This window comes from Diorhabda carinulata, chromosome 2 (genome assembly GCF_026250575.1).
Source record: "Diorhabda carinulata isolate Delta chromosome 2, icDioCari1.1, whole genome shotgun sequence".
Taxonomy (NCBI): Eukaryota; Metazoa; Arthropoda; class Insecta; order Coleoptera; family Chrysomelidae; genus Diorhabda; species Diorhabda carinulata.
In genome coordinates this window covers 25,721,887-25,735,346 of record NC_079461.1, presented here as the reverse complement: position 1 = coordinate 25,735,346, position 13,460 = coordinate 25,721,887, and the positions used below count along the sequence as shown (strand labels likewise).

General features: G+C 32.2%; 1 protein-coding gene across 4 annotated transcripts in view; it reads right to left on the bottom strand.

Moving 5' to 3' along the window:
• LOC130890782 (tyrosine-protein kinase transmembrane receptor Ror-like) overlaps positions 1–12,816 on the bottom strand; it is a 116,496-nt gene extending 103,680 nt beyond the window's left edge. The window contains exon 1 of one of the 4 annotated variants that reach the window (XM_057795099.1): positions 12,343–12,816. In XM_057795099.1, coding sequence (XP_057651082.1) covers positions 12,343–12,391 — 49 coding nt within the window. In that variant the 5' untranslated portion in view covers positions 12,392–12,816. The remainder of the gene's footprint in view (positions 1–12,342) is intronic. The other 3 variants (XM_057795101.1, XM_057795100.1, XM_057795102.1) reach the window with 3 other exon arrangements.
• Positions 12,817–13,460: the final 644 nt, after the last annotated feature.

Here is a 13,460-nt window from a genome sequence, read left to right as displayed (position 1 = left end):
CCGTGCGACTTCTACCTCTTTCCTAAGCTCAAGTCTACATTAGAAGGAACAAGATTTGAATGTGTCAAGGCTGTGAAAGAAGAAAAAGACTTCCTGCACTGTTTCAAACAACGGAAGATTCGCTTGAAACGATGTAGACATAATGTTATATTATTTATATATAATTTTGCATGGCATTCGCTAGATCTTTCCTTCTAGTTTGTCCCGAGAGTGGTAGGAATATAACTGACAAAAAGAGCAACACGTGCTCTATCTTTAATGTCGCATGACTCATCGGTAGTGATAAAGTAGAAGAAACTTGAATTTCTTTCACCGCATGTTACATTTGAAGACATTTCAGCTATTCCAGCTTGTACTGTTTTAGCGGATAATTACTAATATTTAATCTTTTTCAAGATTTCTGGTTTGTTTTTAAAATCACAGAACAGTTCTTGAACAATCCTTGACGGAGGAGGAGGCGAAAAAATCGGTGAGAGATAAAATGGATACCTAATCCTTGTAAATAGATTCAGAACGATTTTAAAATAAAATAAAATAAATAATATTTCGGAAAGTCGCGCAAAAAAGTTATAAGGGATCTAACCCACCAATGTAGTGCTTTTCCGTGCTAGTCTCATCATATGGAGTCATATCCTGGAGTCCTGGAGAGACGCTCAATTCCCAAAGCAGGGAAAAGAGCCATCTCAGAAGCTCAATCCTATCGTTTCATCAGTCTATTGTCTTTTGAAAATATTATCGATTCCTATATTACAACGGAACTTCAGTAAGGAACAAAAAGACACCACTGATCACTCCCCCTGTAATTGCGAGGCTGTCCAAATATAAAGGTTACGGTGTTTATATTCAAGCCTAAATCCAGGAGAGGTAAGCCACATAGTCCCCAAACAGCTCATTTGCAAAGTCTTTGCTACCCGACTGGTCCATGACACGTTGCGCTTGATTGCAGCGTACTTCTACTTTTAAATCAGTCACTTAGTTATGACCGCCGAGATTATAACGTAGGTCAAAAAAAAAAGAACGCATAGCACGTTAGCGTATACTAGAGGGATAGATTGCAACAGCGTAAATCGGAAAGTAGATGAATTATTCAACGGGACAACTTTACCGAACACTGACATTCGTTTGCAGTTTTTTATAGAGTTTATGAAAAACGATTGCGAAATACAGTAAAGTTTCTATTCGATACTTAAGGAAAAATATATTATTATTAAAATTATGTCATTATCATTTTTTAGTTTTTAATGTTTTTGCTAGCTCTGCAGCCGTCCCTGCCACTCTTTATTACAAAAAAGCAAAATTATAATTTATTTTCCCAGTTAACAATGAGCCGCTACCAAAAAAATTCTTTCTTTTTAATTGTGGCATTATATTACACTTCTTTTATGTTCGCGTCATAAATTTATTTGCTTTTATGGAAAAAACGATATTTCCACACGTTTTACTGCCTGTTATATTGATTTACAGCGGTATTTCCGGTTGATAAAGAGTACACCTTCCGCCGTTATTAACCGCCGATAGATATATAATAGAGCTTTCACCTCCTTTATATTCTCTTATTCGTATAAGTAAGTGTGTTTGCTATGTGTGTTAAGAAATCGAGGTTAAGCCAACATTTTGCTAGTAAAGTCATTCAACACGCTTTAGTTCATTACATAGATACAGGATTACAGGGCCGGTATTCTCAGGTTCTCGTTTGGAGCGATATCGATGTCGTTCAAAGCGAGGGCATCGAAATTTATTATTGTCTCGATTCTCATGTCCTCTCCTCGCAATAGGAACGCTCCCGTCGAAGAGGTGTGCTTTATTTCACTCGCATTCGCATGTATATAGACAATTCTAAGGTATCATTTTTATTGAAACGGTGTTTTAATGTTATAATTTTACATAAATCATTTATAATTTTAGTCATATACAGAGTGAGTTTTATGTATGGAACACCACAATTATTTCAGAAACTGCTTGTACGATTTTTATAAATTTTGGTGCGCAAGGGTCTTGTGATACGGTCGGTATTATGGTAGTATCTACATTGTTGTCAGATCGTTCCTTTATACTACACCACCACTACACCAGCACTCACAAAAACACTGTCTGACTCGCGTTTCGATAACTAAGTTATTGTCTTCAGAGACTGACAAGGGCGTACCCAGGATTTCAGCTAAGGGGGGGCAGCTCATACCTGTTTCGAGAAGATGGTCGGTCGGGTATATTGAAACAAAAAATCATGGTAATATCATATTATTAAAAGTTTCTTTGATTTTAAAGGAGTCTTTTATATAATAATCATTGTTATAATCATAAGATTTAGTCAAAATTTCAGTCAACCAATTTGTAAGATGCTCGATGGGAGTATTAATTAATGCTACAATTGGTCTAGCTGATAAAGTAGGTTTATGAATTTTTGATAAACAGCAGAAATACCGTTATAGTTTGTTAATTTTTTCTGGGTTTCTCTGTCAATTTGTTTTTTGTTAAAAATTGTTTTGATTTTAGAGTCATCATTAAATTCTTTGTATGACGTATTTTTGTGGATTAGTTCTTTAGATAAATCTAAATACTGTTGTTTATTCATAATGACTGTGACATTACCTTTGTCAGATGGTATGACTATTAAATTCGAATTTTCTTTTAAAAAATTTTTGTTTTTATGTTATAGATCCTTAAAAACAGAAGATTGTTTTGATTCATGAATGTGGTTAGTTAAAATGTTGGTTGCTTTGGCTATAACGACATTTCTTTCTTGTTCATTTTGCATGAAAGAGAATATGTAATAAATATTGGCTAACATAGTTTTAATTGATATTTTTTTGGTAATTATAGGTTCAATACTGGATTTAGGCCGCAACGAATAGAAACTGTAATATATCCTTAGGTATCTCTGTATTTGAAATATTTTTAATCCAATTATCTTGGATTTTAAGAAAAATTGATTTTTTTTGTTAATAAGAATATTAAGTTAATTATTTTGAAAAATTTTCAAAAGTGAATTCATTTGTTGTATCAATTCTTTGGTTTTTAAATTGTGAGAGATCATTTTCAAGATTGAATATTGTTTTTTGATTACAAACAATTTCATTATTTGAAAGCTTACGTACTAACCTCTTATAGATGTAATAACTATTGGTGGTCTCTTGTTCTTGGTGTATGAGTATTTTTTGTTTGATATTATTCTGGAAAAAGGTGAGAGGAATGTTTTTTTTCGACATTGTAGTAGGAAGCATCTTCTGTTACATTCTTTCGCCATTTTCATTTTGATTTTGGATCATAATTTTACATTTTTAACAGCTAATTGACCATAAGTTCTTGAGATGGTTTGAAAGTATCCCATATTTATATGTGAATTGTAAAGAAGTCTTTGTCAGCTATATTATGAGCGGTTTCTTATTGGGAACAAGGCAATGAAACACCAAAGTGGACTAACTTCAATATATTTTCCGAGAAGTTATGAATTTTTTAAGTTGTAAAGATAATTTTGGAACCCTTTATATAATGTACTTGGTGATTGCACGCTTGTGAGATGAGTGAGTTAAAAATACCGGCCTAGGTAACGATATTGTACGTTAAATAGTAAAAAACCAGATAAGATTATTGTTAACGGGTCACTGTTCATCTTAGAATATAGTTTTTGAAACTTTTATTTCAATTTCGTCGACAGAAATTGGATGTTTTTATAAAAAAGATCTTTAAAATTACTACCAATAACAATAAGAATAGTTGATACACTCAAGTAACGACCTTGTACGATGAAATCAATAACGTTTTACGAGGAAAATTCCAATCAATTGTAGTACTATCAACATTTGTTGTCTTTATAATAACATACAAGATTTAACTATAGACGGAATTTTCAGAGTTTGACAACATCTTTGCTACAGTGATTAATTGTTAATTTTCCCATAGTTCTCATGGCTTTAGTTAAAATTTTACAAAAATCTGATGGATAAATTTTGACTTGGATGAATAAACTCTTACGTTTGCGCCTGTACTGACGTTTCCGTTCGCGTTACGTTTCGAGTCCACGTATAGAAACTATTTATAAAGTGTTTGACTTTCCTTTGTCACTGGGGATTTAATCGACTGGTCATATTTGAACCAATCTGAAAGGTCATTTCACATAACCATAAAATATATTTCGTATTTAGACATTTCATTTGTATGGTAGAAAAAAATTGTTTCTTTAACTTTCAAAATAACATAAACTTAGTATTATAATTTAGCAAAAACAAATAGGATTGTCGATAGATCTCGAGAAAGAACCGTGCCTTAACTTACCACTTATACAGGGTGAGTCATGAGAAACTTTTACCATATGTAAAGCCACTCAGGGAGAATATAATGAGGCTACTAAAAGTACCGACTCCTCTTCTTTATTAATTTACAGTGTGTTTACACAGCTCATTTGCTTTTTTAATATTTCTCATGATGCAGTATACTACTATCAAGCATTCGACTGGTATTAGCTGAAACCAGAAATTCCAGGATCGGCTTTGGAAAAATGAATTTAGGAATTCGTATTGAATATTGCACCCTATATATATTTTTTAATTGCAATAATGCAATTTAGTAAACAATCAAATAAAAATAGAACAACCATTATGACGTATCGCATAATAGGGTATTAATTTAAGCAAATTTTATAAATTTCGAGTATTTTAACTGAATTGAGTATCTACAACATAATCTAATATGTATTTCGATGCACATTTTTTATCATTTTCTCTTGTATAGAGTGTTTTATTGTGTAAACAGCAAGCTATAGCTTCGCCGACGATAAATCCCTGGTGTCGTTGTTCAAATCAATGCCCCAATAAACTCGACCAAACCCGAAGGCAGCAACAGATCATAACCATCCGATCTTAAGAACATTCTGAAGTGGGATGCAAGCAATCTGATTGAATTTAATGCGCCAAAGACCCAGGCTTCTGTTTTTACAAAGAAGGCTCGTATTGCAGCTCAGGATATGATCCTGTCTGGACATAAAATATCACCATTGCAGCAATATATTGTAGCATAATCACGTGGCTGATTTATCCAAGCCAAAGAAATGAGTCCCGATAAATTGAAGTTCTAGGCGTCTGCAGGTGAATTCGGTGTTCATGAGCCACGTCTGTCTGTCGAGTAGGTCTTGCAAAAATTATTCTAAGCGGGATTATGTTGGAATAGCATTTGCCGTGATAGAATAGCTAAAGCAGAGTTAGGTCGGCAACCTTCCCTCTATGTTCTAAGCTATTAAGTTTCAGGTCAACTCTGGATCGCCTATAAGTAGAATTGCTCTTTTCTGTATTGAGTCGAGCATCCTCAGGGTATACTTGGGAGACTTTGGTTTTTCTGCCCATCAACCATCTTGCTTTTACTTAATTGACTTACTATATACTAATATACTACAAATGGACGTTTATGGACGTTATTAACTAATATTTACTGTGCATCTGTAATGGAATGACTATATATATATATATATATATATTGAAAAAAATATTCTTCACAGTACAGTCAATTGGCCATTTAAAAGTTACTTTTCCTTCAAACCGTCCCCGTATAGTTTTGATAATTAACATTTGTTTAAATATTCCCTTGGTTACATTTCTAAAATATTTCGATTACTCCTCGTAAACTTTTTCCTCGAACAAGTTGTGTGATTGAATGGGACACAATAACGAACAGAAAGAAATTCCACGGGGATTTACTTGATAAAGTGAACGAACGGTCTTCCATAAAAATAATCAGCCATGAATCTTCCACAAAATCACATAAGTCGATGGGTTTAGCGTCAAAGTGAACTTTTCATCAATTCGGCGTATAAGCGCGCCAGATGTTCAGACATCACAAGGGATTGTATGTCTAATATGTGAACTCGACCGTAATTAAAATGCGAAAAGAAAACAATTTAGGAAAGTAGATAGAAAGAGAGAAGAAATGCTTGGTATACTTCATCTATTCTTACTTGAAGAACTGTAAAAATTCCGAACGCAAAACTGATAAAAAAGGGCGAGTTTTAAAGAATCGATTTAAAGAATAGCACGACAAAAGTAGCGAACTTCACAAGTTTACGATTCAGTAAGGCATCAAAATTTTACCAAAGAACACGTGCGTTCAGATATAAAAGAAATAAAGAAGTCGTTTCATTATTTACATTAAACAAATATCTGGTTTGGTTTGTACTACTGACAGTGTTGTATTTGATGTTGGTTATAATTATTTCAATTTGTTTTTCGGATGTTAATTTTGTTTTTATATTCCATTTTAGTGTTTTGTTTTTATTATTGAATATTTGAATATAGTAGAGGGTCGAATATCCGAACTAATGTTGTCAGAGGAGGTTCAGATAATCCAGAAGTTCGGTAATTAAAATTTTAATTATTTTTTATTTATTTACTTTTTTTGTATATAATAAGGTAATTGGATAAGAATTATTTTTATTCCTGTTACTGTTGATTTACCAACACAGAACTCGATAGTTAATGTCTGACCCGATTCACCTTTTATTAGTCGTGTAATAATTTCCATTTCATCTTTCAATGAAAGAGCCACTCGTTTTCTTTTTGTTGACATGATTTAATACAAATGCGATATACACCTCACAAAAAAAAACGGTTTGAAACTGAAAATAAAATATCCACAACCAGTTACGAGCCCTGTCCCATTTCAGTTGGCTCAATTGAAAAAAATTACTAATTATTGTTTTTTCAGCTATTAAAAACCGGCAAATTGTTTCGTTTTGAGCACTTTATATTTTCAATAAACATTTTAGATACTTTTACAGGAGTTACAAGTCTTAACATATGTTATAATTACAAACCAAAAAAAACCAAATGTAATCAGAAAAGCTTAAATACTAAACATACTTAAAAGTTACCATTTAATGCCAAAGTGTTTCTATTGGTGATAAATCTGGACTACTTGAAACCCACTCTAAAAGTGGAATATTGTTGTCTGAGAACCATTTTAAGGCCTTTTTTGACTTATGGTATGCTTCTTCATCTTGCTGAAAAATAAAGGCTTTCCCAGCGTTCCCAGTTACTTCTCTTGAATGATTCTTCTAAAATATCCAGGTACTTTTCAGTATTGACAATTCCGTTTATGTAATGCAGTTTTCCAACTCCTTTTGCAGCCCCTCACCATCACAGATGCCGGAAATTTTACTTTCCGCTTCAAACAAAATAACCCCTGAGGTCATACAGAATGTTGTAGAAGATTCCAAATTCGCCTCGATTATTGTCAAGAAGTGAATGGTGGTCATTCTACGTTAAGTTTTAAAGAGTTATGATTGCACAAAATTTAAAAAAAAAACTTTATAATGTTGAACAGGGGACTAAAGTCCCTTTCCAACAAGCTGCCTCACGACTCCCTTTCTTATTCCAAATTTTCGAAAGGGGGCTTATAATTCAGAAGGGGTAATAGAGGGGGATAATATTTTAATACTGTAAATTGTCAATTCAATAATAAAAATTGACCTGTTTCAGGTTTTTTTTGACATAGTACATAATAGTTCTAAGTAAGTCAATATGTCTATATACATTGAACAGACACAAACTCATCAATCACATACAAATATGTAACGAAGCAGTTACTGAGAAATAATTGATTATGGATTCCGTTATAGACGTTAGGAGAAAAATAATCTTATTTTTGTTAATTTCGTTCAAAATAACGAAAACCGGATCCGATAATCGAACGTTCAGATAATTGATGTTCGAATAATTGTCGCTCTACTGTATATTGATGGTGATGACTTTTTGGCAACTATTATAGGTAGACGATAATGTGTAATAGTGAAAAAATTGTTAGCACGGAAGTAACATGTAATCATTATTCATGATGATAGTGAAGACGGTTTTGTATCAAATGCATCACTTCTATCAAATATAAACATTTTCCAATCCAGTGCTGATAACCATGAAGACATGTCCGCGGCATTATTCGAAAAATTGTTCACTAACCAGCTTCTACCAAACATTGAAATTCAGTAATTGTTAATACATTTTGTCATTCCCTATATTAAACTTATTATTAACTTTGTTCGCGATGGATATCCTGAATATGTTCTGTCGCCAGATTCAAGTGCAGTTTGAAATTGTGCGTTCACGGTGCTAATAAAACATGTTTAGAATTCAAAATCCTGTGTTCGTGGAGCACAGATTTAATTCCGAACGTGTTCTGAATACGTCCAATGTATCCTTGGACATGGGTGAGGATTTTTAATCTGGCGCATGTGCTTCAACCTTTTTTGTGATATTTACCACGAAATAACCTCTAACCTATGTGGTTTTCTACGTAATTGTATTTAAAGAACGTTGTAGTTGACTTTATATTTATGAATATCAAGAATAAACCTTCGGCCAGTTAATTATATACATTTTATTTTCCTAGCTAGTTTTGAATCCAAATTATAATTTTAGATGTTCATAAATCGTACGTGGAGGAATGTATGTTCAGAACGTATTCTAAACAAAGCGTTTGACACTTTCAGAAAATTCTCAGAATATCGAAATGTGTCCAAATTATCTACCGCGCACGAAGCTATTATTGGTGTTACAATTAGGCAATGATATATGGAAAATTAATATTCTATTAAGATTAATAGGTTGGCATTTTTTTTAATGTTTAGTAGAGATTTATACAATAAATTATATTGTAGAAAAAAAATTATACATAAGAAAATAATGCATAATGGGTGAATATACGTTATTTGAATTCCATTGGACGATAGACAAATTTTATGTAAAATTTATATCATTGTTTCTCTATGCTTAAACAATAAAAAGTATGGCATTTTATCTGACCCACATAGTATATTCATGATAATTGTTCAATTTTGGCATTAACAGTTTAATATAGTTATAAATTATACTTCTCTGCCGTACCATTTTGATTTTATGGCCAAATATTTTAAATACGTATGCAATTATGTTTGTTTTTTTAGTATGATCACATGCTTTTATAAACCTCGAAATATATTTTATCAAAATAAATTGTGAAAATATTTATTAATAAAAAAAAAATAACTTAGTTTCATGTCATTTTATAATAATGTCACTTCATCTGGCGAAAATTAAAGAAGTAAAATTTGACTTACAATTATGCTTTTGATCTTGAACTACGCGCGAACAACAGTGTGAAGTTAAAAGCAAGCAAATTCAAATAATTTTGGGTCAGTTTGCGATACACTGTCGGAAAGCGTTGGCGGTGCCAGTCGTTGGACTTTAATAATAATAATAGTCCAAGATCTACCCTACAAAAAGGTACATAGTGCATAACTTCGCGGCCTAAAAGTGACACATTATGGAACTTTCGTCTGTCGGATCAAATCGTTCCCGTCTGAAAATGCGAGCCACGTGAAATTCGTGGAAATAAGGTACACACAAGATTCTCTTCTCTTAACGTTATTTCAGTCGTATCAGCGGCAAACCATTGGCAGACGTTTTTTCTGTCCTCAAGTCTCCGACAGACGTGAAAAAAGGTGATCGGAGAACTCACCTGAAAAATTACATAAGGTACACGCGAGATTCTTTTTTCTATTTTTTTTTAGGTCAGCAACAGCTACTGGTAAGCTATGGCAGACGTTTCCTCTGTAGCCGAGTCTCGGCAGAAGCAATGACAGACGTTGTCCCGGTCCCAAAGTCCCCCAACTGCAAGCTACCCCAAGGAGAGCAATTTTATTTTTCGACAACCAGGGACTTTAGGATCGGAAAAACGTCAGTCACTGCTGTTTTCCGGCTAGTTATTACCTACTGATGAGATGCAAAAAATATCTCACGTGTACCTCATGGAATTTGAGAGGCGAGAGGCCATAGCTTTCCAGCAGCTGTTTATGACCTAAAACAAATAGAAAAAAGAATCTCGCGTGTACCTTACGTAATTTTTTAGGAGAGTTTTCCGATCACCTTTTTTCACGTCTGCCGGAGACTTGAAGACAGAAAAAACGCCTGCCAATGGTTTGCCGCTGATACTTACGACGTTTAGAGAAAAGAATCTTGTGTGTACCTTATTTTCGTAGTTCACACGCCTCGCACTTTCAAACGGAATCGAAAGTTTCATAATGTGTCACCTTTAGGCCGCGAAGTTATGCACTATTCTTTCATATAGCTACTTTATAACATGCATTTTTTGTAGGTAGCTCTTGGAGGAGGTTGTATTTAGGAAATTGCGAAAACTGAATGTATCTTGTATAATAAAAGTATATAGATACTATAATTTCTGTAATATGTTTTATTTAATATTGTTCCTCTTTCTTAGCTGATAATCAATGGTATGTCACTTCCCCGCTTTAATTAGTCACTACTCTGTCAATAGCGCCACTCCCCTGGTAACAAATTTTCCTCTGATACTTATAAAACTCAAAAAATATAATAATCTTCTGGCCCCCATTATTACAAATTATAAATATTGAATGGAACAGATCACGTTTCCTTCAGGGGCACCAAAAAATCAAATATTTTCACTCCAAATAAGTAATATTTTTTGATTAGATTTTAATCAAAGCAGTGAAAATATTTTGTTTAGTTGTTGCTTTATTTATTGGATTCAATCTGTCAAATAAAATGTGAATATAAAATAATTTCCTCTTTAACAAAGGTTGTTGATGGTGCAAAAAATTCTAAACTATCCTATACAAACTAAACAATTACATTTGTTTTTATTTGTCTATCTCAAAACTTAAGTAGCAACCCTCGTACATATAGTTAATACTTGTTTGCTTGATGAGAAGTTGGAATAGCCATTGTGAAATCTAATTGAGTGGAAATGAAATAATACATTATTCACACATCACTTAAGCCGAATAGTCGAGAGACTATACAAAGATACGAGGTTTGATCAAAAAATGGCGAATGAATTACATTGATGTATCTATTTTAACTATTATTATCATACCCTAGTTTGTTGAAACCTTCAGTAACATGCTAAACCAGTTCTAGCATGTTAAATTTCTACTGTAACCGCTTTGTATTGTGTATTGTGAATTTTTAATCTTGAACAGTGCATTAACAATAATTTTTCTTTCAAAGAAGCTTATGAAATGTAAAAGTTTGTCTATGATAACTGTAAAGACAATTTACAATTGGTTCAAAAGCGAAAATTTAGCAATTAAGGAAGAGGAACAGTCAGAACATCCATCATACTATGAACAATTGAATATATTGAAAAATTAGAAAACTGTTTTGCTCATACAGTTTAGCAATATGAGAAGAAAAAGACCTGAAAATAATCCAAAATAATCTCATTATAATCACCTGCCGTGCTACAAGTGGCTTTTGATTCACAACAGTTTTACTGATAAAAATTTTTCTGTCTCTCCATATCCGCCCTATTCATTAGACTTAGCACCATGTGACATAGTTTTTCTCAGAAATAAAAATTGTGCTAAAAAAGAAGGGATTTGACAGCATTCCTGACATTTACAGGTCAACAAAAGAGCAGAAGAAAACTATTTGGAAAAATGCTTCCCAAGAATGCTTGCGGTTATGTATCAAATATTGGGATAAGTGCATTGCTTGTCCAGTACAGTACTTTGAAGGAAATTAATTCATATCTTATGACATCTTTTAACTTTGTTTTTAATTCACCATATTTTATATCACACCTAATATAAATATATAATTGAATATATATCACTATTTCATCAACTAATAATCACTTTAAATACCAAGCATTTCATTTTTTTAAATTGCACAAATATATATCAAGAGTCTGAAGAAAAAGTAAAAGAAAATTCGCAATTTTCCTAAACAATTAACAAAAGCTGAAAACAGAATAATTATCATTTCATAATTTAAGGAAAATTGAATACATTAAGTTGCTTTTTTATACTTTCCATCATAAACATATTCATTTATTGTGGCCTCGGCACCTCGAGTTAAGTGACTACTGATGCAATTTGAATAATGTTTGTATTTTGGACTCAATAGGGAATATTTGATAAAGTGCTATGTAAGTAGAAAGATCTGCGATTAAAACAATTTTAGAAGGCACGAAAACAAATTATTCGCCTTCGTTTAATCAGAATATATTGTTCATCTCCTGTAGATATTGTTTCAAACACTTGTAAATTTTTTTAATTTGTTAATTTGATTAATTAAGTTATGCAAAGTTTCTTTAATTTCACTAATATTTATATTGAATGAATTACTTTAAAAAATATATGAACTGACTAATCATCATGAATTTATTAAAATTTTTCATATCAGTCATTATTTTTCAAATTATGGGAAATAGAAATGCAAATTTTATAATTACTCAATTTTTATACTTTATAACTTTACAATAGCTTTTCGACGAATTATTCGAATACTGTATGCAGTGTAAATTATTATAAGATATACAATTAATCAAATAAACACTCACCCAAAGAAAATAATACAACTAAGACGGGAACAAACACTGTTTTGTTCATGGTTAAATAACACTTGTAGATACAACTTCATAAATGGCAATTGTCTTCGTAAATTTTATACGCTCATGCTACTTTATAACATCCTTTTCTGTTCTGAGCTTGTCGAGAGAAGTAATTAATTTCCTCACTCTAAATACACAACATTTTAGAGCAAAAGTTCATCTTGTACCGGTTTAGAGTAAAAAATAATTGTATTACCGTCCATTTAACATGTTTCGAGGTAACTTCACGAAATTGCTACACTTTAAGGTTGTCGTTGAATTGATAACTATATTTAATTGATAAAATGCAATAGTTTCATGCACAAATACACATATACAAAATATTTACACAATCATAAACACAAAGCTTGACATGATTAAGAATGACAGAAAGAGGAGGCGATGAATGAACCCAACCTCTTCTTCGACGATTTCCCACGATGTAGGCAACACTTAATATTTTTTGGTTGCGTTGCCAGATTGTGAAAATCACTAAATAATACTTAGAAATACATGTTTGTTATATGCAACTAAACATACATATTTCACCCAGAATCATACTTTGTTATTCTTTATAGTTAAAATAGTTATTTACGTAACCAGTTATGAAAAGAACTATATTGCTCAACAAGCATATAATAATAATATAATAATGTTTGCCAAAACGAGCACAAAAATGCAAAAAAATTGGAGATTTTTTTCGAAGGAGTATGTAGAATAGTAGTAGAATGGTTTATAAAAGAGGACGAAGACAAAATATTTCTATTTGCAAAAGTACGACTCAATTTACGATATGTTTATAATTTATTGTTAAATTAATCTGTCCCTTAGGCGCAATGATAATAGGGATTTTGGGAGCCTGAAGGGAGGCTGAACTGACATTTCTACGAGAAGACATATTTTATGAAGACACCATTTTTAAAATTACAATTCCAGAAAGCAAAACACCGAATTTCTGGTCACTGCTGTAAATATTAATGGTCTCAAAAAGTATAGAAATATTAAACCTTCTGATGTAAAGCACGACAGATTTTTTTGTGCGATATTATAATGGGAAATGTGGCATACAATCCGTGGGCATAATTACT